Source organism: Aspergillus flavus, chromosome 1 (genome assembly GCF_009017415.1).
Source record: "Aspergillus flavus chromosome 1, complete sequence".
Lineage (NCBI taxonomy): Eukaryota > Fungi > Ascomycota > Eurotiomycetes > Eurotiales > Aspergillaceae > Aspergillus > Aspergillus flavus.
This window is the reverse complement of record NC_092406.1, coordinates 5,789,713-5,814,034: the sequence shown is the minus strand read 5'-3', so window position 1 is coordinate 5,814,034 and position 24,322 is coordinate 5,789,713. Positions and strand designations below refer to the sequence as shown.

General features: G+C 49.8%; 9 protein-coding genes across 9 annotated transcripts; 6 read left to right on the top strand and 3 right to left on the bottom strand.

Moving 5' to 3' along the window:
• Positions 1-607: 607 nt before the first annotated feature.
• wetA (developmental regulatory protein weta) lies at positions 608-2,299 on the bottom strand (the record flags this gene model as incomplete). Its single annotated transcript, XM_041284478.1, has 1 exon — positions 608-2,299. The coding sequence occupies one exon, from the start codon at positions 2,297-2,299 to the stop codon at positions 608-610; it is 1,692 nt and encodes a 563-aa protein (XP_041139982.1).
• A 3,164-nt stretch (positions 2,300-5,463) lies between these two features.
• On the top strand, positions 5,464-6,600 carry F9C07_11193 (uncharacterized protein; the record flags this gene model as incomplete). Its single annotated transcript, XM_041284471.1, has 1 exon — positions 5,464-6,600. One exon carries the CDS (start codon positions 5,464-5,466, stop codon positions 6,598-6,600), a length of 1,137 nt encoding a protein of 378 aa, XP_041139983.1.
• A 4,061-nt stretch (positions 6,601-10,661) lies between these two features.
• Positions 10,662-14,301, top strand: F9C07_11192 (uncharacterized protein; the record flags this gene model as incomplete). Its single annotated transcript, XM_041289132.1, has 2 exons — positions 10,662-12,992; positions 13,063-14,301. The coding sequence occupies 2 exons, from the start codon at positions 10,662-10,664 to the stop codon at positions 14,299-14,301; spliced, it is 3,570 nt and encodes a 1,189-aa protein (XP_041139984.1).
• A 704-nt stretch (positions 14,302-15,005) lies between these two features.
• Positions 15,006-16,443, top strand: F9C07_2280203 (putative COPII-coated vesicle membrane protein). Its single transcript, XM_041289133.2, has 4 exons — positions 15,006-15,343; positions 15,473-15,599; positions 15,700-16,000; positions 16,059-16,443. The coding sequence occupies exons 1-4, from the start codon at positions 15,134-15,136 to the stop codon at positions 16,075-16,077; spliced, it is 657 nt and encodes a 218-aa protein (XP_041139985.1). The 5' UTR covers positions 15,006-15,133; the 3' UTR covers positions 16,078-16,443.
• A 106-nt stretch (positions 16,444-16,549) lies between these two features.
• On the top strand, positions 16,550-17,505 carry F9C07_11190 (SDH assembly factor 2; the record flags this gene model as incomplete). The annotated part of the gene is made up of 2 exons (XM_041289134.1): positions 16,550-17,003; positions 17,081-17,505. 2 exons carry the CDS (start codon positions 16,550-16,552, stop codon positions 17,503-17,505), a joined length of 879 nt encoding a protein of 292 aa, XP_041139986.1.
• A 697-nt stretch (positions 17,506-18,202) lies between these two features.
• Positions 18,203-19,941, top strand: F9C07_11189 (40S ribosomal protein RACK1). The gene is made up of 4 exons (XM_041289135.2): positions 18,203-18,354; positions 18,516-18,642; positions 18,739-19,056; positions 19,267-19,941. Exons 1-4 carry the CDS (start codon positions 18,275-18,277, stop codon positions 19,690-19,692), a joined length of 951 nt encoding a protein of 316 aa, XP_041139987.1. The 5' UTR covers positions 18,203-18,274; the 3' UTR covers positions 19,693-19,941.
• Positions 19,942-20,127: 186 nt separating this feature from the next.
• Positions 20,128-21,480, bottom strand: F9C07_11188 (TPR domain protein; the record flags this gene model as incomplete). The annotated part of the gene is made up of 1 exon (XM_041284477.2): positions 20,128-21,480. One exon carries the CDS (start codon positions 21,478-21,480, stop codon positions 20,128-20,130), a length of 1,353 nt encoding a protein of 450 aa, XP_041139988.2.
• Positions 21,481-21,669: 189 nt separating this feature from the next.
• F9C07_1162023 (DUF159 domain protein) lies at positions 21,670-23,421 on the top strand. Its single transcript, XM_041289136.2, has 3 exons — positions 21,670-21,884; positions 21,953-22,496; positions 22,558-23,421. Exons 1-3 carry the CDS (start codon positions 21,858-21,860, stop codon positions 23,247-23,249), a joined length of 1,263 nt encoding a protein of 420 aa, XP_041139989.1. The 5' UTR covers positions 21,670-21,857; the 3' UTR covers positions 23,250-23,421.
• A 9-nt stretch (positions 23,422-23,430) lies between these two features.
• Positions 23,431-24,260, bottom strand: F9C07_11186 (uncharacterized protein; the record flags this gene model as incomplete). The annotated part of the gene is made up of 4 exons (XM_041289145.1): positions 23,431-23,497; positions 23,550-23,580; positions 23,632-24,109; positions 24,165-24,260. 4 exons carry the CDS (start codon positions 24,258-24,260, stop codon positions 23,431-23,433), a joined length of 672 nt encoding a protein of 223 aa, XP_041139990.1.
• Between the last annotated feature and the right edge of the window lie 62 nt (positions 24,261-24,322).

Here is a 24,322-nt window from a genome sequence, read left to right as displayed (position 1 = left end):
GAAAGGATGGGCTCAGGGCCATTCTTGGTTCTGGACATGCTGACCTTGTCCGAGTGGTTCGATACTTCATATTAATTATTGGAGTTTGAACTGGAAAATTTGTACTTCAGCTATGTATTTTATGAGATCTATGGCCCTCTTTTTCAGTAGGGTTGAAAATGTGTATAATAGTTATGCTACGGAGTATCTAGATTCTAGAAGGGCTTTCTTACATATCGGTGTCCACCATGACATGCGTGACTCTCACCTGATACTTGATCCGATATTATATATAACAATAAATTAGCAAAGAGGACTTAAGCCAACGAGAAGATCAGAAAGATATATTAAAGAGGTATGGCATTTGTAGTACTTTTGGAGACTCGATATGTACATCAAGGTGGAATACATTATGCCAGATTAGGTTTAGGTAAGACGGCCCGGGAGGGCTGATTAAGATGCCAGGAACAAATCTAACGCTCAAACAGATTCTCTCTCAGTGTTTTAGACTCCGGATCCATCAGAACACCGAACAGACCGACTGGAAACACTCAATATAAAGTAATATAAGGACAAAAGGTATATGGCAGAAATAAATCAAACAAACAAACGGGATTACCTCCAGTTTTCAAAACATTACAGCCTCGAGGGCCTCCACATCTCCACCGGCTTTCCGTACTGCATTAAGTGCGGCTTCGCTAATCCTGCGACGCCGGTCACGGGCCTCTTGCTCCCGTCGCGCTTTGGTTTTGGAGCTGCCACTGGGGGCAACTCCTGTGAGAATTTTTTGACTGTCATTTGGCGTAAAGTTTACAAATGAAACAGTTACCGACTTGGCTCCCTTGGGGCTCCCCGATCCATTAAGGCCCTTGACGGGTTTGGGGACATTCATTGAGTTGGAGGAAATCTTCCGGCCGGGCTGACGGCGCTGAGCTTTCATGGTGATGCTGTGATGCATGGCTAATCCGTTCTTGGGGGATCGATCTGCTCGCGGAGACAGAGATGGTGACCGCAATTGAGGATGAAGCTGGGGAGTTGCAAAGGAAGATGCGTCAACATATTTAGCGTGAGCGGTAGGCACGTGGCTATAAGTGTGGTTCTCCTGACAACTAGACGCCGTCGGAGCCATGGTCGTTGAGGAAAATGATGAATTGGCGGTGGCGGTCATGTCATACGCAGATGGATCCATCTGGATCATAAGACCCCCTTGCAGGATGTCATGTTGACTATTGGCCAAGTCATGCTGATGGGTGGTGTTCTGGATCGGCTGCTGTGGAGGGGGCGACGCGACTACTTGTTGATAGGAAGGTTGGCGTTGGGGCACCCGAGCATTCATGGGTGGCCACCAGGCCTGAGCATCGTGGCTCTGAAGATCAGGCGTGAACAGCCCGGGAGTACCGAGCGCATCGGAATGCCAGGATGACATGGACTGGGGATCCGAGGAATGCGGGGAGGGAAAGATGTCGTCTGCTGAAGGGGGACTCGAAGTCACAGTGGAGTTATTGGAGTGGTTTAAATACCGGGCTTGTTGTCTTGATAACACTCCCGTACATGGCGATGGCATGGATATCGCGGGAGATGGGGTGAAAATGCTAGTGTCAAAGTGATGATGCATCTCGGTGGAGTCTCCCGAATGATGGATGTGTACGGCGCTGTTGTCGGCCGCTATGTTCTCTTGCTGTGGCAGGATATCTGACGGTGGCGGCGACAGTGGGAATCGATCATCAGCACTACGGAGGAAATTCAAGTTCTGAAGTCGGTGCGCCCAAGCTTCTTGATACGCCATTCTTCCTTTCTGGAATTGAGAAGGACGTGTCAGGCTGGGGGAGAAGCTTTGTTTGTGCTGCAAACCACGGCGACCATTAGGTTCGCGGTGACGTTGGATAGACTTCGGAGTGACTAATGCACTTTTTGGTTTACGGCGTGGAGTTCCCGGGGGAGTTGTCGGCGAAGAGCGGGTCTCTGCAGGGCAAGTCGTCGAAGAAGCTTCAAGGTTGACGTTTAGATCTGAAACAGCAGAGGGATGAACGGTGTCTTGAAATGCAAGGGGGGCTTGGCCGAGAGATGAGGGTGCGTCTGGCGGTAGGCTCCAGAAATCCTTCGCCCACTGTGGTGAAGGATGGGTTTGTTGTTTGGAGGTGGAGATGATGGGTGACTGCTCGCCACAATTACTTGACAATGAGTCCAGCGAAAAGAATTGATCAAAGTCGCTAGGGAATGAAACGTCTTTGTTGCCGTCGGTACTCGAGCCATCAATATTGACGTACTGACTGAATAAATCATCGTTGTTGAACGAGTGGTCGAAAGGTTGTGCAAACATGTTGTCGGATATTCTATTTCCGTTTGCGGCGATGGTGGTTCCAAGCTCAGCTGTCAAAGAGAACGTTTACCAACAAATTGGTGGGCAGGAACCAATCTGATTGGCGACCAGCGTATACTCTGGGTCGAAGGGAACTGCGGATCCTTTAGCCGGCGATCCGTCCAAGAGCTTCGATTCTTTGCAGCGACCGATGTTGGAATGTTTGGTGTGTAGGAGTGGTTTGATGGATTGACAATCAAAGAAAACACTGCAGAAGATGCAAAGAAGACAAAGAAAACAAACAACAGACAGAGGGCTGTATTTGAATCGTTGCGCCGGGGACCCAGCCTCTTGGATTCTACACACATTCCAAGTGCTCTAAAGATGGGTAAGGAATGCCCCAGAGGGGGGATGGGAAGCTCTCCATATGGTCCACCCTTGGCCCATTGCTTGACCTGAATGCCTGAGTACCTTGCTCCGACCAATCACAGAGGTTGGAAAACTGGGTGGCTGATTGGATACCTCAAGAGCTTGCCCACATTCATTGACAGAGAGAATGCTCGGATGTCCCCATTAGCCACTTGGTGGAATGCAACCCTTACTATACCAGAAACAGGGTGTGTAGTATCAGCAGGACAGTCATACGAGGGCCCCAGAGAGAATCCCTCCAATGCACACCAATGATGGCGAGAGCTGATCGTTAACAATGGGAGTAGCTACTGGCCGGCTTGTACACGCAGCCCATGCGCGTTCCTCAGTTGGAGAAGGGCCGGTCCTTAACGGGAAGCACCCATCACGGCGAAATGACGTACCGAATGTAAGCGTCATGAATCATGATACTACCCTATGAATTAGACCCAGAGCTTATGTGGGTATTTGGGAAAGACCCTCCCTCCACTCTCAATTGAACCTTTGTTCAATGGGATTCTTTACTGAGTAGTTTGGTGGAGTAGGAGCTGCTCGAGCGGTCGAGCCCTCCAATGCTGAGCAGTCGATCGCCCTGTTGGAATGGGTCCCGGAATGCTAAAGCTGGAGAGGAATGCGCGCCTCCAGTAACCATGCATGGAACAAGTGTTCATCAAGGGGAAATCATTTCCATTCTGGCAGAATCTAGTTGTGTTCCAATTGGTAAGTAGCTTCAAAGAAGTTTGGAACAAAAGATATGCGCGGCAGGTGCTAATCTGCTCTCCTGAAGTTTCTATAATTAATCCTCTTGACGCGTAACAGCTCCCTTTGACCAATCTTCAATTGTTTGCATACAGTCTTTCTCATCTTGGATCTCAACAAAATTAAATGTGTTCCAGATCGCAAGAGATCGCCAGAGATCGCCACCGACTAATTTCTCAGCAGGTAATTTGGTTGTGGTACAGGGATATAGTATCGCTATCCAGTTTCACTCAAGACCACGCGATGTCAATGTAGCTCAGAACGCCCGAAGTGCGGTTTCTTTGTCCAAATCCGTCTTACCCTTGTAGCTCATCTCTGGAAGGCAGTTATTGTGCAACAAACAAACGGCGATCATAGTTTGCCAAGATCTGTAGGGAGATTACCCGTCGAGGCTCAAACACCTAAATGCAAACTGGATACCACTGCTGCCCAGGATCAGGAAAAAACACTTGGCTCAACCAAGGGTCGACTTTCGAATAGTGGGTAAGGTGGGAGAAATCGAGAGGGTAAAGGGGGGAAGCAGCCATATGAAAGAATGCTTGAACTACTACTATGGGTGAAAGCCCAGATAAGATCGTTGCATCCCTTGTGTTCCTCAAAGAAGACCCTATTTTGAGATTGGAATGCATGACACTAAGAATGATAAGCATCTAGGAACGGATTAGGTTGAGAGTACAAGGGACATATCAGTACCTTGCCTCAAAGTATACGCTCAATTGTGGTACCTGCAGATATGCAGGTACTGAACAAAGATCTCCTTCGCCGATGCTCGCCAGATTAAGGCGAATGTCCTTCATTAAACCTCCTGTGACCAGTACTTTTGCTAATTAAACATACGTACACATGAAGTCTTATAGAATTAATAGGGATCTACTCAATCTTGATTGTGCAACCTAGATTTTGACGTGTTTCACAAACATCGTTCCGCATGACGCGGTTCCTCCTTTACCTCAACACTTGCTTATAGTTCATACTGAGTAGTACCAGATCGGGTACTCCGGTCCAAAAGCCCTAACCCGGAGCGGATCAACTCAGGCGCCGAAGTGGTTGCCATGACTTCATTCGTTGGGAAACAAGCGGCAGCCGAGGAACACTAGACCATTCTTGGACATCCGAAGCCGGGCCGAAAGGAGCCGAAAGAAGGGGGCGAACAGCCGCAACTGGTCAGGTGGTGGGTGTGATGACGGAAATCTGACTCCAAGGCACTGTCAGCGACGGTCGTCTTTCGTTGACCTTCCTCCCACAGGCACCCTGTGCTGTTCCATTATCACCACTCCTGTCGCCGCCACACGTTTGTTGTGTGGGTTCATGATAGTGTACCTTTGAACTTCCCTTGGGGCAATCTGACTATCTTCCGATTGTTACCCCTCGCGCCCCCGCTAAATCTTCCACCCCATCCCACGCAAAGTGGCGTGAATTTATAAGCCCAGGGCTCGACTCATCATCTCTGGTACATCGACGCGAAAACATCTCTGATTCAGTCGAGGAAGTCGCGCTTTCTCGTCCAGACTCAACTATCCTTGTTAAGGCCACGCAACGCGTCGTGGGCGATCACAATACCTTGAAAGATTTCGAATACGCACACCTACAGTCTATATGTATATCAACGCAGAGTCCATCAAAATCAACCCTATTTTGAAAACCAGGAGAGGACCTCAACCGGAGTCTTGTACCGGTCACCTTCAGCAGCACCAGAAGTGCATGTTTTTTACCTTAAGAAATTCACGGATCTCGAAGTAATCACTAAGATGTATTCCAAGATTGTTTTTGTCGGGGTTGCCCTCGTCAGCCTCCACTAGGTGAATACCTTGATCCACGCTTGTGCTTCACCATGGACTCCTACCGGTTCTTCGGAGGCCTTCGAAGCCAAAAACTCTCAAAATCGAAACACAACTACTGATCCTTTTTCAATAAATCAAACGGTCTATTCTTCACCTGTTGTCAAGGCTTTGGGTCTCAACACACCTATATTGGTACTTGGCAAAACGTGTCTCGAACACAGATCACAGGTTATCAATATGAGCAACCAAACCATGAACAAAAAGTCCTGGGAGTCTCTTTCTTCGACATTCTCCGGCCTCGAAATCTCTCTCTCTCAGGACAGCTGTTATGCATCTGATGAAGTTTCAGTCACATCGACTAACCCGACCACCGTCAATTCGTCTGTGGTCTCGTCTGTAACACCCACTACGGCAACGGCAGAGCGTCCGTTATTGAAGCCGATCCTAAAAAGACCGTATGCTGAAATTGCGGAAGACGGAGAATCTGAGTCCGGCTATGCATCGGGTGCTTCTGAACAAGAGTTTGAGTTTCTATCAGAAGATGATTCCGGCTCCGACTCGGATTCGGATTCCGATGACGATGAAGTGTACTACGTCACATGCTGGGAAGATGAGTCGGACTCTATGTCCGAGTATAGCGAAGATGATGACAATGACTATGATTATGACGACGACTCAGCCGATGGCTCCTTTATTTCATTCGGGTCGAACAACGTTAGGTTTGACACCAACGTGCTCTATATTGAAGCGCCAGAAGTCCAAGAAGAAGATGCACCCAGTACTGAATTGACCTGCCATGAGCTGATGGAGATGGCAAGGGCATCTGGCAGCCTCCATTTACAAGAGGGAAACGATATCGGTGACGATTTCGATGACGCCGAGCATGGCAATATCAGTGACTCCATCAGGCAGCTGCCTGAAGAACATACCAGCGATGTTGTGGACCTAGACAAGCGACTTTTCATCGCCTATATGAATGGCATCAATGGGATCGCTGATCCCGGCTACAAGTCGCGTCTGCACGCGCTGGTTGGCGACATCATGATGGGTCGTGCTAAATCACCATACTTGGAAGCAGATAATGCCGATGGGGTTTACCTTGATCATGCCCTCAACCACGTGATTGGAACATTTCCCAACCTCGTTGCCAAGCAGGAGTTTGATGAACTTTTGAGCCTCAGCGAAGAAAAGGGAGCGCTGGAGCAGCCGGCTGAGGTCCGCGAGAGTCTTAACCTGAGCTTACTGAAGAAAATTGAGAGCCTTCTCTCCGAACGATTGGCCAGTGATGTCAAGATCGGACATGATGAGCTGAGCTTTTTCGCTGGTGGGGTCGCGTATGCCCTTGAAAACTGGAAACCTTATATGGTCCATTGAAATGAGTTACGAGCAACAAAAGGCTTCAGTGCAGGGAAAATGAAGCCAACGTAGTAAAAAGTCCGGCACGGAAACACGGGAATTTATTTGGTTTGTCTATAGCGATTTACAAAAGCTTTATCTAGCGGGTTAATCTATTCAGTTTTGAAATCATGAGTTTCAACGGGCATGGTCACGCCCATTTAACAATAAGGGCATATGTATGTGGCTCTCTTTTCAACCACGAGGAGGCAAAGAGGATAGTCTTCTTACGTATGCCGTCGCATTTCCCTTGGTTGTAGCGATTGTTGCCGTACCATCCTCCCTAGGATTAAACGTTGTTTCTGATCCAGAGAGTCGTTCGTTATGACTGCCCTAAAAGGCGACAGTACCAGACTGACTACCCAGGCCGACTATGAAGCTAAAAATATGGGCATGACCATGACAGATGTGGACCGGCAAACACATGACGAACCCACTGTTCCCATACTGACATGACCTACTGCCAGGCACATCCCATACACAGATCTCCCCAAGCTCAAGCCACAAGCCACAAGATCCAAAAATAACAGACATGCGAACCACTACTAAAATAGACAAAACTGTCTCGAACCGCCCCCTACTATACCTACACACAAATCTACCCAAACACACGTAAACACTGAAACCAACGAACGACGCCGTCATCATCATGAGTTGGGCCCAATAACGCCATGGTATCCGATAGTGCAACCCTACGAAGTATAATATGCACGCAAGATTCTAGATGTTCGGGACCCCAAAAAGCAAAAATTAATAGGCAGGAAGCAGGGCTAGGGCTAGACTAGTCTGAGACGTAATCAAACAGTTAAGTTGCCTTATTGCTTTTGGGGGCTGGGATGATTTTAGTATCATCTGAGTAAGGAAGGGTGGAGCCGAATCCTGCATGCAGGTATCCGACATCCTGGTCCATCGTGAGACGACCACTGCGGTCGTGGGCTGATTCAGATGTGTTTTACATTGGGGGTGTGCTGGGTAGGGAATCCTTTTGCATCAGGTATGTAATATGTATTGGTACGTCTAGGGCGATTGGTACATACATAGTTTAGTAATATATTGCTCCTACTACACTGTATATTGCGTACGGATGGACTGGGGTATAGATGGGGTGGTTCTGTCTTTCTCAGTGGTTCCTGGGAAATTTGCTCTCGAGATGATCGACTACTCGAGTCATGTAGGGACGGAGTACTCCGTATCTACTACATACCATCCTATCGGTTTTCCATCGTGGGGACTAACTCACTTGGTACCCTACTCCGTACCGATTCGCTGCATCGGATATAATATACTTTCTTTTCTCAGCTTACCATACACACGGACACGCTATGTTGGCTGAGCTGATCTCAGCTGAGATCACTTTAATCATCCCATGATCTAAGTACGTAGTTGATTAATCCAATCTGATTGAAACCGTCACCACCAACCATGGTTTATTATTACGATGACCCCGCTGGAGATAAACGAACGACCCACGAATGGAGATACGGCATTACTTAGCCTACCCGCCGTCAATAGAAGTTAGTACTTACGTAGCCTTTGATTTAGTATTTGAAATTGCTTTTCCCGAAATGGGTCCCTGTCTTTTTCTCTTTCGACCTTGTCAACTGCCGAATGAGATCATCGATATCTGGGAGGGGCCAACTTTGATCACTTGGTGGGTTCATATCGGCAGGGCTATGGCTGGTTTCTCAGGCGTGGATTGGATGGGAGTGTTGGTGATGAATTAATGTTTGGCTTTATCAAGGTGCCCGTGCTATGTCTATTTCAATTCCTACAATCTTATGCGTCACGGACCTCACGGCTTTGGTTGCCGTCGAGTAAGCTCTGTGCCCCGGTATGGGGAAATGTTGTCCTGTGCCCCGTTATTGTGCTCGGGCGTGCTGTCAATGATCGTCTCTTTGGGGTGGTTGTTGGTGGGTTTGGGGTTCAATAGTTGCGGTTTTCTTTATTTGTTCCTTCTTTTCCAAGTTTTACTATACTCCGTACTCCGTATGTGATGGTGAATGGAGTATCGAGTGGCGGTTTGGTGGATTAGAACGGGAAAAAAAAAATATTAGTAAAAGGAGACAGAGCTGGAGGAAATGCTGATGGAGGGTACATCCAATCAGAGATGTCTGCTAAAGGGCATGAATAAAGAGGAACAATAGTGTCAGGTGGATCAGCCTCTTTTCCTCCCCCAAGTGGTATAGGGACACGATTGGATCAGCTTCAATAGTCTGGGAAACTAAGTTTGAATGGAGAGTCGGTTGTCCGGTACTGCGTGCACGAGAGCCGATCCGGAGTGAAAGAGGGAAGGATAATTCTTCGATAGGGAAAAACTGAATTTTTAGGACACGAGGCGGACCATCTCGTGCTCGGTCGTCAGGCAGGAATAGATATCTCACCTCAGCGTGGTGAAGAGCCGGACAGAACCGACCAAAAGCAAATATGATGATCCCCCAGAACTTTACAGATAGATTTCATACAGACTTGAAACATGGTGAAATCCTTGCCGGTCCGTTTTCTTCCCATTTTACTTTTTTATTTATCTTTTTTTCCCTGCTCCTTTTTCTTGTGGTTTCGCCCCCCTGACCCTGGGAGCTGGGACGGGTAAACCCCAATCGGATTGGCTCTTCAAGTGGCTTGGGACGGAAGACCAAGTGGGGTCCATTTCTTTCGTTAGTTTTTCTCGGGATGGAGATCGTTTCCGTCTCAGTGTCATCTTGACCTTCTTTTGGCCTTCTTTTCGGCTTCTTTCTCTTCGCAGGGCTTGCCTGTCGCAGTAACTTGTCGGTTTATCACCTCAGAATGATGACCTGAAGAACCATGGAACGATCGGTTGCTTATCAGAACATTATCGGAGGTTTCTTCCACGGGCTGAAGGGGGATATCCCGGCTCGGAGGTGTACTCCGACCAGTGGCAAGGGTCAATAGAATCAATTGGATGATGTTGGCTCATGTCGAGAGTTAGATCAGTGTTTGACACTAAGAGAGGGAAGAGAGACACGGGAGTGTCGTAAGGGCTCTCTTTGGTTTGAGCAATGAGCAGTGACTATGTATTCTGTACAGTGTACATAAGTAGACTAAGACCGACCCTTGTAACTTCCAGGTTAGACTAGCGCGGTGGACTAGAAAGAAAGTGACTAGTCAGGTACTTGTTGGCTCCACCCACGGATCCCAAAGAGGATGCGCCATCGTGCGTCTCCACTTTTCCGTCTCTCCTGATCCTGCAGTCTCGCTAAACTCCAATTGGCAGTAAACCTTAGTATTTCCGCCAAATGAAAAGAAAAATTAAAAAAAATTGGAGCAGAGTCGTAGTCATAATAAAAATAAATTCTAATTAAAATTAAATTCATGGGGACTAGACTAATAATAAAGAATTCTAATACGGTGGTGTGCTCCGTATTAGACTTTGTTTACTAAACTTCTCCGCCGTTACTATGACTTTAGCCTTGGTTTAGTACTCCTGATCTGCTCTCCGGATGGAAGAAGACGGCACTTGTGTTCTTTCTCTTTCTCTCGTTCTTCCTTCAACGTCAGTCTCGTCTCCTTCTCCTCCTTCTACTGCTTTCCCTGGCCGTGGGATCGCATACACCTTGCCTGTCCGCTACGGTTTACCTTTCTAATGATTGATCGGTTCCTCGGACCCATTCCAACGGTACGGAGTACACTAACGAAATGAATGTGAAGAGCTTTTGAACTTGTTACACGGGTATGTCTTAGCTCCGTTCCAACACTTTTCAGCGTCTGCACTGGAATATTGCCTTCTTTTACCCCCCGGGTTCGCCTTGAGGATGAGACTGAGCTTCATCATGACGCCCCATGGACGGCCTGATGTCGTCAGCTCGCATGCTACATACCAGTAGTCGCAAAAGTGATTTTGAGGTGGGCTGTACAATTGACCGCAAGGCTGACGAAATTCCATTGTTTCACCGGTCCAGGATGAACCAGGTTTCCCAGATTCAATAACAATAGAAAACAAAAAGATAAAATACGTCACCGCCACATCCTGAACCCCGGATTAGCGCAGCCCCGCCAGTTGTATGTGATTCCTCAAATCGACGATGCAGAATACAAAAGGTCCAGAGTCCGACATGGGCCGGACGGCTTCACGCTCCCGGAGTAACAGCATGTCGAGCGATTCTCTCTCTCGCATTCACATGTCCCCGCCAGCGGCGAAGCCTCCGCCTTCCTTTATCGCATCTTCGTCCGCCGCTCAGATCATCACCACTGACCAAGAATTCAATACTGCGGACTTCGTGGCCGAGGAAGGCGGGGATTCGGATGCTAAAGCGATTGTCACTCCTGAAGCTCTTGCAGCTCTGAATGGATTCTTGGACCATATTCTCTTCAACATCCTGGCGGCTGCTAAGTCAACGCAACTAGCATGTATTCGACCAGCGGTGGCGGATGTGTTAAAGCCGCGACTCGCAAACCAAGTGGTCTCTGCGGCAGATGAGGAGTTGAGCGAGTATATGGGTGGTCCGGAGGAGGAAGAGTTTCAATTCCGTCGGGGTATGTCTCAAAACGGTGTTTTCGACCTGATTCGTTCCTGGAAATTGACTCGCCTGCGCTGTATGGTCTATACCCGACTGGGAGATATGGAAGAAGATGACGAGGAGGAGTACATCGCACAGAATGGTTTGGATGATGACGGCAGTGTCTCGCCGCGGTTTTCTATGCATGTAGGAAATATTACGCCGGCGGCTGCCATCTTCCTGACTTCCATCATCGAGCATCTTGGTGAACAGGCTTTGGTGATAGCGGGCGAAACAGCTCGGTCACGACTATCCGCCAAACCGAGTGACGGTCCTGAGGAGGCAGAGTCTGGCGGAGAACGAAGCACCATCAACCGTTTAATCGTGGAGGACTTGGATATGGAGAAATTAGCATTGAACCCAACCATGGGTCGTCTTTGGCGCACGTGGCGCAGGTACACTCGGTCTCCTATGTTGTCCCGAGTGGTTTCTAGAGAATCTATTCGACGCCGTGCAACAGTTGGTCCTTCGTCGTGTCGGAAGAGCAGTGGGGTTACTGATGATGAGCTGCCACAAAGACCGGTCATCGAGATCCCAAAGGAGATTGACCCGGCGTCTGTTGCACTCCCGGAGGGTGACCACGATGTCGAGGAGATCGAAGGTTTTACGTCTGATGGTGAAGGTGCTGAAATAGTTCAGACCATGCAGGCAGTGGTGGCTCACAAAGTGCGACCCCATAGCCTCATGGTGCTGACCTTGCCATCGCCGAGATCTCCCACATCGCCCATCACCCCACTGAGCGCAAAGTTCACCCGCCATGTCCGCGCGAAATCGTTGCCCGATACTACCCCCCCGGAGTCGGCAGAAACTGATCAAACTGCCGACCGGCCATCTCCCACCGCATCTGACGAACAAAAGCCGCTGGAGACCATGTACGAGCACGAAGAGGATGATGAGCCTCCCAAGGCCAAAGCTGAGTCAAAGGTATCAGAGGCAGATCCTCTACCGGAGGAATCGTTGGAGCAGGATAAGATGGCCACGTCGTCACAATCTGCCGTGTCGGTAGAAGTCGAGTCGAGTCAAGCCAGTAGTACTTCGGGTTCGTCAACATCTCTGAGCGATCGTTTCCAGACCGATTCCGACACGGAGGTGATTGAAGGACAGGGAATGTGCGAAAAACCCAAATTGGCTCCGATACAGCGACCGAAGCGTGTCTGTAGCAGGGACGCAAATCGCGAAAATGACAGGTCGACTACCGCGACTCGAGTGATCAGCGAACGAGCGATGCCAACAGTGGTTGATGATCCGTCACAAACGCAAGGGGGGAACTCCACCCCGGCGCAGCCTACCATCAGTCACGATGTTTCAAAGGATCCTGATACAAATAAACCTTCAACAGAGTCCTCGGCCCCTCAGACTCGGACTTCCACTGACCTGGAAGAGAAGATCTCTCGCCCACCTTCCACTTCAGGAGAAAGCGTTTATTCTGATCGTTCGCGGACTCGACATAGGCCGAGCCCCTTGGTGGGTATAAGTCACCATCGTTACGGCCGCTCAAGTTCAGGGGTATCCTCGATAAGTTCGGTAACTGAACGTGCAGCGGTTCAGCGTGTCATCCGACCGTCCACTTCAGCAGCCTCTTCCGTCTACTCCAGACCGCGTCGCTCCGACAGTTTCAGTAGCCAACGTGAGAAACGCCCAGTGACCGCCGGGTCGACCACGTCCCAGGTTTCAAGCAGGCTGAAAGGCCTGATTGGTCTTCAGGTGGATTCTGTTTCAATTCGCCTGCGCAACTCCTCCGAGACCAATCGGTTCGCTGAAGAACCGTATGACGACACGACCGGCTTGGACGAATTGATCCGCAGTGAGGAAACTCTCCATTATACCCTTACCCCGAAAAATATGAGGGAAATTGAGGTATGGTTAATTTTCTCTCTTCCTCTCTCTTTTTTATTCGAGTTCGTCGACTGATAATCAATTATAATAGGAACCTGATTCCCCCCGCTGGAGAGTCAGGTCGAGCACTGCGGACCTGGCTGAGTTCCTGAAGAATAGCGCCCCTCCCGGGGAGGAAGTACCACGTCCCAGTACCTCTCACACGTCTTCCAGGGGAACTATTAACACACCCAAATACAAAGCTATCGAAATACCCTCGACTGCGACTTCACAACAGTCATCAGACCCGGAACAAGCTGCCGATCGGAAACCAAATACTGGCTCGTCTAGTGATTACGATCACTCTATCAAGTCGACCGGTCCAAGTAGCCCCCTCAGCACCCAGCCGACCCAATCACCACGTTCACCGTCGAGCACAGTTCGCAGTGGCCCTAAGCTGGAGGCCCGTTCAGCAGCTAGTTCAAAAGCGGATCAAGATCGGACAACCGAGTTGATCGACTTCATTCGTGAAGGTCCACCCACTGCAGGGGCACGCCGCATTCCACGTGCGGTTGCACCGTTCCGAGACACCATGGATTCGGACGAGTTGAACTCGCTGGAAACTGGCCTCTCCGAAAATAATGCGCCCTCGGTATCTAGCACGCAAGACGGATCAATGTTGACTTCCGTCGGGTCTCGCACAGGACTACTGGAGACGGGCAACCGAACTACCGTACACCCAACTGCTGCTCAGCACATGCCAACAGCACCAGTGGACGACCCTCGTCCTGTGCGCAAACAACGTAGGGTGCCAGACCCCTATGCCATTGACTCAGATGACGATGAGGACCTTGACGAGCTCCTGGACGACCCGAAGCCCAAGCGCGAGGAGGAAAGCTTGATAGATTTCTTGCGTAATGTTCCTCCTCCGGAGTCGGAGCCCAGCCCGCAGCCCATGGCAGTCAACACAATGCCCCCCAAGAGCTCATCCGGTGCGTTCGGAATGAAGGCGCGACTTCTTCGCAATGCATCTGGGGACAAGGTGCCTACTACGAAACTATCAAAGGCTTCGCTCCGTCAACAGCAGGACAGCTATGCCGCAGCGCCATCGAACTATTCAGTCAAAGTTGGCGCCGAGAGGAGCAGAGGCGCAATGTATGGAACCAGCAGCCTTCCCTCCGTCACAGATCGGCAAACAGAGACTAGTGCCCTGGCTGAATTTCTCAGGACGACGGGGCCTCCTGAGCCTCCTGCACCCCGAGCCTCCTCATCACTGGCCTCGAAGGGTAGAGAATCCGGGGTGAATAGCCTCTCGCGCCTTTTCGGACGCCGGAAGAAGCTCGAGGTCTAGTGCCATTTTGTAATCCTATTTTATGCCTCGCCTATTCCCTACTCTCATACTCTTTTTTCCCTTATTTTCATTCTCAAGTCTATTAGCCCACGTGTCCATTAGATATGCCCTTGCGTTTCTCTTTTCGTTTTCTTTAGAAGCGATTTAAAGCTATGTCACGATCCATCCTGTGTTTCGTTTGATTCAGGTTCTCTTTTTCCTTACTACCTTTGTCTACGGGTCAAGACTCCTCCGTCTTGATGTCTGGGCCTTGGGTGAACGAGTTCCCTTCCATTTATCTTCCTTACTTTCTTCGTTGCTCTGGTACGACACTCGTTGGCCTTTTCCTTCTCCATATACCACTTTGTCCTGTTGAATTTGTACCCCGTCGTGTTTGACTTTATGGGATTTGGAACGAATGATATCCTGCCTTCAATATTCTAAGCTCGGGACATTGTTTTCTTTTCTTCTCTTTTCTTTTTATTGTTACAACTCATTCCCCTGGGAAGCCGTGTTTATGCGTTTACTCTCATAAGCAAAATTGGGCGGACCGTACATGATATCAAGAAACTGCTAGCCACGCAATGACTAATCTCTTTAATCTCATTCCAACCTTTCCAAGGACCTGTAACGACTGTAGAAATATTCAAATGATCCCAAAGTATCTTTAGAAATCCGGACTAGTGTAGATCAATATCTGTTCTTAAAGCGCGCGGTCGATTGATGGCGGAACATTGTTCTCCCGAGGGCTCCGGAACCCTTGAGCGCGGCGTGGCATCAATGGCAGCTCCCGAGCTTTGTTGTCAATTTCCAGGACCTCACTGTCGACCACAGCGACAATCTAGCTTCGACAATGGGGACGTCACAGCCTACTTTGAGGTCCATCCTCGGAATATTATTCCTATGTCTTATCCAGATTTCCGCCGCGTTGAAATTCGACCTGCCCGCTGTGAGCGGAAAGAACGAGCGATGCATCCGCAACTTCGTCTTTAAGGACCAGCTTGTCGTCGTGACAGCTATCGTGAGCGGTCAGAAGGGTGATGGACAGAAGGTTAACATTCATGTATGTCGCATTACGCCCCTATGTTCGGTCAATGGTTATTTGCGGTGAATTGTGAAGCCCGCTTCACAGGACTCGTCGGGCTAGATTGAATCAGGAGCAGATTCGCTAATCGTTCTTTCCGGAAACCAGATCAAAGATGCCCTGGGCAATGACCACGGTCGCCCGAGGGACGTTGTAGGCGAGACTCGCCAGACATTCACTTCTTCGGAGGATACCGCTTTCGATGTCTGCTTCGAGAACAAGCTTGAGGGACGGTGTATGTCACCTACCCTGTTCCTGCTTTTAACTATCATTTTCTCGCCCTTATATTGTCGAAAATGCTTGATTGTTGGACTATTTTCTGATGTATTCTGCAGCTGGTGTTGCCAACCCTTATCGGTCCATTGAACTCGATGTTGACATTGGCGCCGATGCTCGTGACTGGTCTAGCATTCAGGACCATGAGAAGCTCAAGCCCCTCGAGACTGACCTCCGCCGCATTGAGGAGATGGTGCAAGAAATCGTCAGCGAAATGGAATACCTTCGTGCGCGTGAGCAAAAGCTGCGTGACACCAACGAGAGCACCAACGAGCGTGTGAAATGGTTTGCGTTTGGCACAATGGGAATGCTGATTGGCTTGGGTGTTTGGCAGGTAATCTATCTGAGGGCCTACTTCAGGTATGTATCTCTGGTTGCAGATGGTTACGACTCGACTGACGGCTTCGGCTACTTGCAGATCCAAGCATCTTATCTAGACGGTCCCTGTTTCGAAGTGCCTGGACTGAGCGGAAAGGCACTCTGCATTGTAGTTTCCTTGTTCTCATGACAAAATACGGAGTTCTATGCATCTGTCGAGTGTGGTTTCGACTTTTATGTAGTCTCGGATATATCTACGGTATACTGTTTGAATACTCTTATGATCCTACGATAGCGTTAGACAACTAGGGATGATGTAATGGATTACTCCGACTTCAAAGACCAATTCATCAGGACATATTGTACATATGTACCATGTGCATAGCCGCCTCCCTGCGATTAAAGATAATCTTTGTAATACACAACCCCGGTTGGCTGTGTTTAGAGCATGCAAACACAACAAACAATACCTCCAAAATCTCCGGATGATGTCAATCCCGTCATGGTGAACGAAGAAACAATTCCGATTCTCCCCAGCGACAATTCCCTTCTGCACAACTCTCTTGCGACAAACACACCAGCAGAGCCAACATGTCCGCCCCAAGACTCATCCAGCGCTTCGCGCGACCCTCATTGTCGCCATTCTTTCTCAGAACAACCCTCGCCCGTCGCTCCTTCGGTAGCTCGGCAATTCGTCCCAAAGACGATAACGGCCGCGCTCCCTCAACAGCGCCAGAGCACCGTGAATACCAGACCAACCGGCCTCCCAACCAGCATGTACCCAACACGACTTCTACCATGACCAGGGACTTTCCCAAGGCCGGGGAAAAGTCCGTGCCACCGGAATTTGTCAGCGCTGCCGACCCGAACTACAAGCCGGCGGATCCCTACCCCGGAAAGGTTGAGCATTTCACCGGTGGTCGCCAGGAGACTGGCGCGCAGAAGCCGGAGCTTGGTGTGGGTGAGATGGAGGGTATTACGTTCAAGGTTGAGCCACTGAAGCGCACTGGGGAGGATGTTTCTACTATCAGGGCCAGGTTGCTGTGTGAGTATTCCCCCAATCTGGTATTACTAATTCATTGCTGGGAGGTCCATGGGGACTGATTTGGGTGCCTGAAATAGATCAGAGCCGGAAGCGAGGAATCCTCGAGTCCGATTTGTTGCTTTCTACCTTTGCCGACGTTTATCTTTCCAAGATGAACAAGGAGCAGCTGCAGGAGTATGACCGGTTCCTCGACGAGAACGACTGGGATATCTACTACTGGGCGACGCAGGATCCCCCTACGGAAGACAATGTTGCTGAGGATACCCCCACCGAGACTTGGAAGCGCACTGGGGCTAAGAGCGGCGAATGGGCCCAGACGGTCGGTGCCTACAAGGCTGCTTACCGGCCCGTTCCGTCTCGCTGGGCTGATTCGGAGGTCTTGCGCCTTTTGAGACAGCATGTGCAGGATAACAGTGCTACTGGGTTCCATGCTGCTAAGAGTAAGAAGACTGGTGGTGCGGGACTTGGTCGCATGCCGAATGTTCAGGTGTTTGATTCATGAGTTAGATTTGTGTATTGTATAGAAGGATGTTTGTACAAAAGCATACTGGGTTGGGCTTGTATTATATAGTTGGTTTGTGTAGGAAGTTTATGCATTCTTTGTGTTGGTTCCTTTTCTTGTCTTGTCTCAGAGTTTTGGGGATGTGCTATTGGCCGGGTGGATTATGTATCTAGTGCATGTACTGTGCAGGTCGACTGTTAAGCATAATAGATACTTATAGATACATGACAGCTAGTAACTATATAGTATGCGACTGGTATGTCTGTCCAGTCTCTGATGTACAGTTAGTCACATCCTCTTGTTGAGTTACACTTTCTATTTAGGGTAGATGTCTCACGCCCTCATTGATAAGAGTATTACTACTGGTCAATAATGAGAAATCCACAGGAATAGTGTACTGTTATAAATGTTCATGAAAGCATTGAAAAATGAAGAGAGATGTATACAGTGTAACCAATTAGGCAATACAAAAGCTTCCATCTCTTAAAGATCCCGACAGCGAATGGCATTATATTGTTGGATGATCCACTATTATCGGAACCAGGAACTAGTAAGAGAACTAAGAGAACTAACCGCTGCACGTGACTCGCTTATGTTAGGGTTCCATGTGACCACGCACACAGAGGGCGGTAAGGGAGTTAGGGCTTAGGCGGGCACGCCGACTCTGCTCCTCCATCTTCGAACGCTGGGATTTTACCTCAGAGTCAACGACAATTGCTCCGCCCGCGTTCATCCTCTCTCCCTCTCGCGGTCCCCTACCATCGTCATCATGGCTGAGCAGCTGGTCCTTCGCGGTACCCTCGAGGGTCACAATGGCTGGGTTACTTCCCTGGCTACCTCTTTGGAGAAGTAAGGGAATTCCGGATCCGATATCAAAGACAAGAAAGAAATTTTTGAAGCCATAAAAGAAAGATGTGAAAGTCTTCAGTGATGAAGAAATTCGAGAAATGGCATTGGTTGATTAATTCTGGATAAAATGGTTTCTGACTTGATTCTTTTTCCGACTCTAGCCCCAACATGCTGCTCTCTGGCAGTCGCGACAAGACCCTGATCATCTGGAACCTTACCCGCGACGAGCAGGCCTACGGTTACCCCAAGCGCAGCCTCGAGGGTCACTCTCACATCGTCTCTGACTGTGTATGCATACCGAACCCTTCCGAAGACCGTGGATATCGCGGGGGACTTGGTGCGAAAGGAAGTTCGGCTGACATGTGGATTTTGCGAATTCAATAGGTGATCTCCTCCGACGGTGCCTACGCTCTGTCTGCCTCCTGGGACAAGTCTCTCCGCCTCTGGGAGCTCGCTACCGGCGAGACCACCCGTACCTTCGTTGGCCACACCAACGACGTCCTCTCCGTCTCCTTCTCCGCCGACAACCGCCAGATTGTCTCCGCTTCTCGTGACCGCAGCATCAAGCTCTGGAACACCCTCGGTGACTGCAAGTTCACCATCACCGACAAGGGCCACACCGACTGGGTCTCCTGCGTCCGCTTCAGCCCCAACCCCCAGAACCCTGTCATCGTCTCCGCTGGTTGGGACAAGCTCGTCAAGGTACGCATCAGACAGTTTCCCTTTACCCTTTACCGAAATCGATGTGTTCAAATGATGTTTCTGTATAAAACGTATTTGCTACTTCAGAGCCATATGGCCATGAGACCAACAATCACCTATACCCTGATGAACAACCAACACATCAATGCTATATCTCTGCATCTGCACGTGAAAAAGTGTGTTCACAGCTAATCTGAACTGTGTTACTAGGTTTGGGAGCTCGCCTCCTGCCGCCTCCAGACCGACCACATCGGTCACACCGGCTACATCAACACCGTCACCATCTCCCCCGATGGATCCCTCTGCGCCTCCGGTGGCAAGGACGGTACCACCATGCTCTGGGATCTCAACGAGTCCAAGCACCTCTACTCTCTCCACGCTGGCGATGAGATCCACGCTCTCGTCTTCTCCCCCAACCGCTACTGGCTCTGCGCTGCCACCGCCAGCAGCATCACCATCTTCGACCTCGAGAAGAAGAGCAAGGTTGATGAGCTCAAGCCCGAGTACATCGAGAAGGGCAAGAAGAGCCGCGAGCCCGAGTGTGTCAGCTTGGCCTGGAGCGCTGACGGCCAGACTCTCTTCGCTGGTTACACTGACAACAAGATCCGTGCCTGGGGTGTCATGTCGAGGGCATAAATGATGAATACCCATCGGTGAGGGACATGAGAGGAAGATAACTATTTTGTTTTTTATTTTTCCTTAACAAAAAAGGGCAGGCATTGGTTGGGATGTATGAGCCACGAGCAATGAAGCACTTCGGCGTTCCTTAACCGGACCCGAGGTTTTTCTAAACATGTCTAGCTTACTCGATTCATAAAATCCGACTGTCTGGGATCTTGTAAAGGAAGACATGCCATGTTCTAATACAAAGACAAAAAATACCTTAAAAAGCACTGCTGGGGCTGAGACATTAGGGTAAGGTGACCGTACTCTTATCTATATCACTGCCGTATCTGTACACGTAGAAACTGCCCGTCATGTCCTGCGGGGCTTTTCATATTCATCTATCCATACACTGGCTATATCATATTGCACATGTCACAGTCTAATAGTACAGAGGCCTGCACTCATTTAGTTCTTCGTGAGCCTCTTCAGAGCGGCATCGGCCATAGAGACGCCCTGTTCAAAGCCTAGACCCTGCGACAACGACTTGGCTTCTCCGTAGAGCCTCTCCGCCTCTTTCGCCTTACCCTGGAACTCCGCCAGCCAACCCAGGTTGAACGTCGCCGCCACGCAAGAAGTATCACACTCCTCATCGCGAACAGGAGGCTGAATCCTCGCTGCAACATCAAGCGCCTTCTGCGCCCACTTTTCGGCAGCATCAAAAAGCTGCTCCTTCGCCTTCTTCGGGTCCTCAGCCCGAATAGGCTTCTGCGCCTGTCCCGCCATGCAGCCAGCAACACTATTCAGCAGCACAACCTGCTTACACGTCGGCGCATCCCCCTCCTCAGTATGAAGCAGATCCAGGGCGCGCATCTGGAGCGGAATCGAAAGCTCATAGTTCTCCTGCGCCGTATACCTCCCCGCCAGATCCGTCAACGCTGTCGCAATCTCCGTAACATTCAACCACCCCTCGGTATTATCAGCCTCCAACCCACCCCCAACAGGAAGCCCCAGACTCTGCCGCCGATGCAACTCCTTCAAACAAAGCTCCACAGCCGCAACCTGCGCCGCCTCCGCCTTCTTCTCATCCTGGATATAATCACTCGAATACAACTCCGCAAGCTTCATCTCAATCCCCACCGCCTTCTTCAACACCTTATCCCGCTGCTGCTTCTCGAATTCTTCCACCTCCTTCCTCTTCTCTTCCCCTTCCTCCTTCTCAATCTTCACCCCAATCACCCCCTCCCCACGATCCTTCCCCTCCACAAACCCCATAATCTCCCCCTTCGTCCGCTCCAACACCTCCACCGCCGCCTTCGCCAACCCCGCCCGCTCAAGCATCATCGCAACCTGTATCTTAATCCCAACCACCTCATCCGAAAACGGATGCATCCCCATCTCAATCCCAATCCGCAACGCCTCCTTATACGCCTGCAGCGCCTTCGGCGGACTCAGATCCACCTCCGTATAATACACCGCCGTCCGGAGCGCCTCCGCCACCGGCGGCGGGAACTTATGATACTGGGGCCCGACGCGCGTGTACTCGACGTAGGCAATGTAGGTGAATATGGCTGTGGCTGTTGCGGCGGAGAAGAGCGCAAGAGGGAGCAGGATGGGGTTTTTGCGCCAGATGTCGCGTTTCGCTTGTTTGAGACCGAGGGTCCATTTTTGGAAGGTCGAGAGGGAGCGTCTCTGTGGGAATTGGAGGGGTTGGAGGTGGTGTTTGAGACTTGGGCGGGGGGTTTTGGGGAGGGTGCTGAGGCGGCGGGTGAGTGTTGAAGGGAGGGTTCGGGGGAGACGGAGGGTTGTTGGTGTGAACATTTTGTTGGGTTGGGATTGGGTTTCTTTGGTGGTTTTTTTGTGTGGTTTATTTCGGCATTGAGGTTTTCGTAGTGAGTTGTCTGATTGAGTGTTGATTGGTGTGAGGGAGTGTAGTATGTGAAAGAGTATAGAGTTGAGTTGAGTAAAAAGAGTGTAGGAGAAAGAATTCAATCGCGGAAATAAATTAAAATCTTATCTTACGTTCCTATTGGTCGGAGCTCCCGTCGCAGTATGACGTCGCACTTTTATCGATTTCCCTTTACTATTCCAGGCACCCTTCTCTATCTCTGCCTAGATTGGGCTTGTAGCTAGCGACCATTAGTTGATTTTGAGTTAAATACTTCCCTTATTTATTCTCGTTACTTGATGGTCTGAAAATGTGTGGTAGATATGCTCTCGGCGTGGTATGTCATGTCCCTCTACCTACTCGACTTCTATAGGCAGACAACAAAATATCTAACAAACAGAACAGCGCATGGCCTTCATGCGTCGTCGCCTCCAAGAACAAGGCCTCCAGGTCGACGAAGCGCCCTCCGATGACGAGGTCCGAGAAACCTACAACTTCGCTCCGGGGAACTTTGGTGCTGTCTATCGTGCGGATATATATCCTTCTGAACACGGCGAGGGACAATATGAGAACGACGACAGCGGACTTCACAATACATCACGTACCCAGAATAGAGATGGAGGGAAAGACGAACAAACGCAATCAAGCTCCCAGCTCCACTACAAAATCCAAAGTATGAAGTGGGGACTGGTTCCGTCTTGGACGAAGCGGAAACCAGATTACGGGTCGCTGATGCGGACGATCAATTGTCGGGATGACTCGTTGGTCGAGGATCGCGGGATGTGGACGTCTATGAAGCGGAAGAAGAGGTGTGTGATTGTCTGCCAGGGTTTCTATGAGTGGTTGAAGAAGGGGCCTGGGGGGAAGGAGAAAGTGCCGCATTTTGTGAAGCGGAAGGATGGGGAGTTGATGCTTTTTGCTGGGTTGTGGGATTGTGTTTCTTATGAAGGTGAGTTTGTGGACATATATTGGGTTGATTATTTGGTGGTTAGGCTGACATGCTGTGGAAGGGGAGGATGAGAAGCTCTACACGTATACGATTATTACGACGTCCTCGAACTCTTATCTGAAGTTCCTCCATGATCGCATGCCGGTGATTCTTGATCCGAATAGTGAGGCGATGAAGATATGGCTGGATCCGACTCGGACGACGTGGTCGAAGGAACTGCAGTCTGTGCTAAAGCCGTACAAGGGCGAGTTGGAATGCTATCCCGTTCCCAAGGAGGTTGGCAAGGTCGGAAACAACTCCCCCGACTTCATTGTACCGGTAAGTAGTAAAGAAAACAAGAGTAATATTGCGAACTTCTTTGCAAATGCAAAGAAAAAGACCGAGCCGGGTGTCAAAGTCGAAGGCGATGGCATTACGGATCAAAATATAGTTAAGAACGAAGACGATCCGAGTCCAACGAAGGATAGTGAATGGAGTGAAGACAATGCACCCAAGCCAGCAGCGGGCATCAAGAGGGAACGCACCCCCGAGGGAACTGGAGAGGTAGCAGATGAGGAGGTGAAGAAGCCAAAAACAGAGCTGCGCACCCCTTCGCCAAAGAAGGTCACAGAGCATACCCCAGTATCGAAGCGACAGACAAGCCCCGCCGGAAAGAAGATGCGAAGTGCGACTCATAATGAAAAGCCGATTAAAAAGGTAAATGTGAAGAAAGCCGATGGATCTCACCCAATCACAAAATTTTTCTCAACCTGAAGTTGTTCTGCCTCTATCAAAATAGCATGGTGTGAGCTATTCGGACTGTGCCCTGCAATGCTAACCGTCATGATGCGATATGAGATGCGATATGAACCAACTGGCCTGCAGTTTAGCCATAATTATCATCAAGCCCATTAAAATACACTCGAATAATGTACATGAATTCTCAATTCGTCCGCTATTGACTCTCCTGCTGGCGCAGCCTCTGTACCAACTTTTCTCTAAGGAATGGGCTCAAACCCAAACTAGATCTGCTGTTAGTACTGTTCAGTGTCATTTGAAGAAGTTGTGACCTACATTCCGTCCCGAGTCACGATCCGATAAGTACCTATTGAAGTCAGCTATGCCCACTGGAATGTTCTGTACAGAAACACCATACCACTTGGCTGATAATTTCCGTTGCTTCCCACGAAACTACCGTCACTGTCGACCTCAAGACTTCCAAAAATATCTTCAGGCCATGCGATCCGGCCATACTCAGGTGGCCGCCTATTGTCTGAAAGGTGTATCCAGCCTCCTCGCCCGGCGGATCCAGCACCACCTTGGCCGCTCGCTCCACCGCTGGAATCTGCTGCACTGTGCCGTCTTCTGGCACGCCCACCCGTCAACAGGACGCCACCAGAGCCCAGGTTAGCGCCAGATGTAGACACCATCACCTGGGCTTGGGAGACAGCGTCCGGGTCCTGGTGGCCATACTCAGAGACCACATCCTGTAGGATCTTCAGGAATTCCGGGTTCTCCTTAAAGGAGTCCGTCGTAGGGGGCAGTTTAGAAGTGACACCAATGGACAATCTAGAGTTTGGAGGTTCTGACGGCAGCAATGACAAGACGTGGCTTCCATTAGATGGGAAAACGTACTAGATAAATTGTGAGTGCCAATCATAGCAAAGATTAACTCGATTGGAAACATACAATGTGAGGATGATTTTCTAACGTCGAGACACCCCGGATCTGTGACCATCTTGACAGACTAGGAGTATTACGGACAAAAGTCCTAAAGGCAAACATATTGAAATGACTTCAATTGAGTATGTTGTTGAACAAGTTGGAGGTAAGGATTAATCTTCGAT

Bases quoted from the DNA above. Each gene is read 5' to 3' on its own strand.
- F9C07_2280203 (XM_041289133.2), top strand. From the start codon at position 15,134: ATGGGGACGTCACAGCCTACTTTGAGGTCCATCCTCGGAATATTATTC. The intron at 15,344-15,472 runs GTATGTCGCATT...TCCGGAAACCAG, and splicing joins GACAGAAGGTTAACATTCAT to ATCAAAGATGCCCTGGGCAA. The intron at 15,600-15,699 runs GTATGTCACCTA...TGTATTCTGCAG, and splicing joins GAACAAGCTTGAGGGACGGT to CTGGTGTTGCCAACCCTTAT.
- F9C07_11189 (XM_041289135.2), top strand. From the start codon at position 18,275: ATGGCTGAGCAGCTGGTCCTTCGCGGTACCCTCGAGGGTCACAATGGC. The intron at 18,355-18,515 runs GTAAGGGAATTC...TTCCGACTCTAG, and splicing joins CTGGCTACCTCTTTGGAGAA to CCCCAACATGCTGCTCTCTG. The intron at 19,057-19,266 runs GTACGCATCAGA...CTGTGTTACTAG, and splicing joins GTTGGGACAAGCTCGTCAAG to GTTTGGGAGCTCGCCTCCTG.
- F9C07_1162023 (XM_041289136.2), top strand. From the start codon at position 21,858: ATGTGTGGTAGATATGCTCTCGGCGTG. The intron at 21,885-21,952 runs GTATGTCATGTC...CAAACAGAACAG, and splicing joins GTAGATATGCTCTCGGCGTG to CGCATGGCCTTCATGCGTCG. The intron at 22,497-22,557 runs GTGAGTTTGTGG...ATGCTGTGGAAG, and splicing joins GGATTGTGTTTCTTATGAAG to GGGAGGATGAGAAGCTCTAC.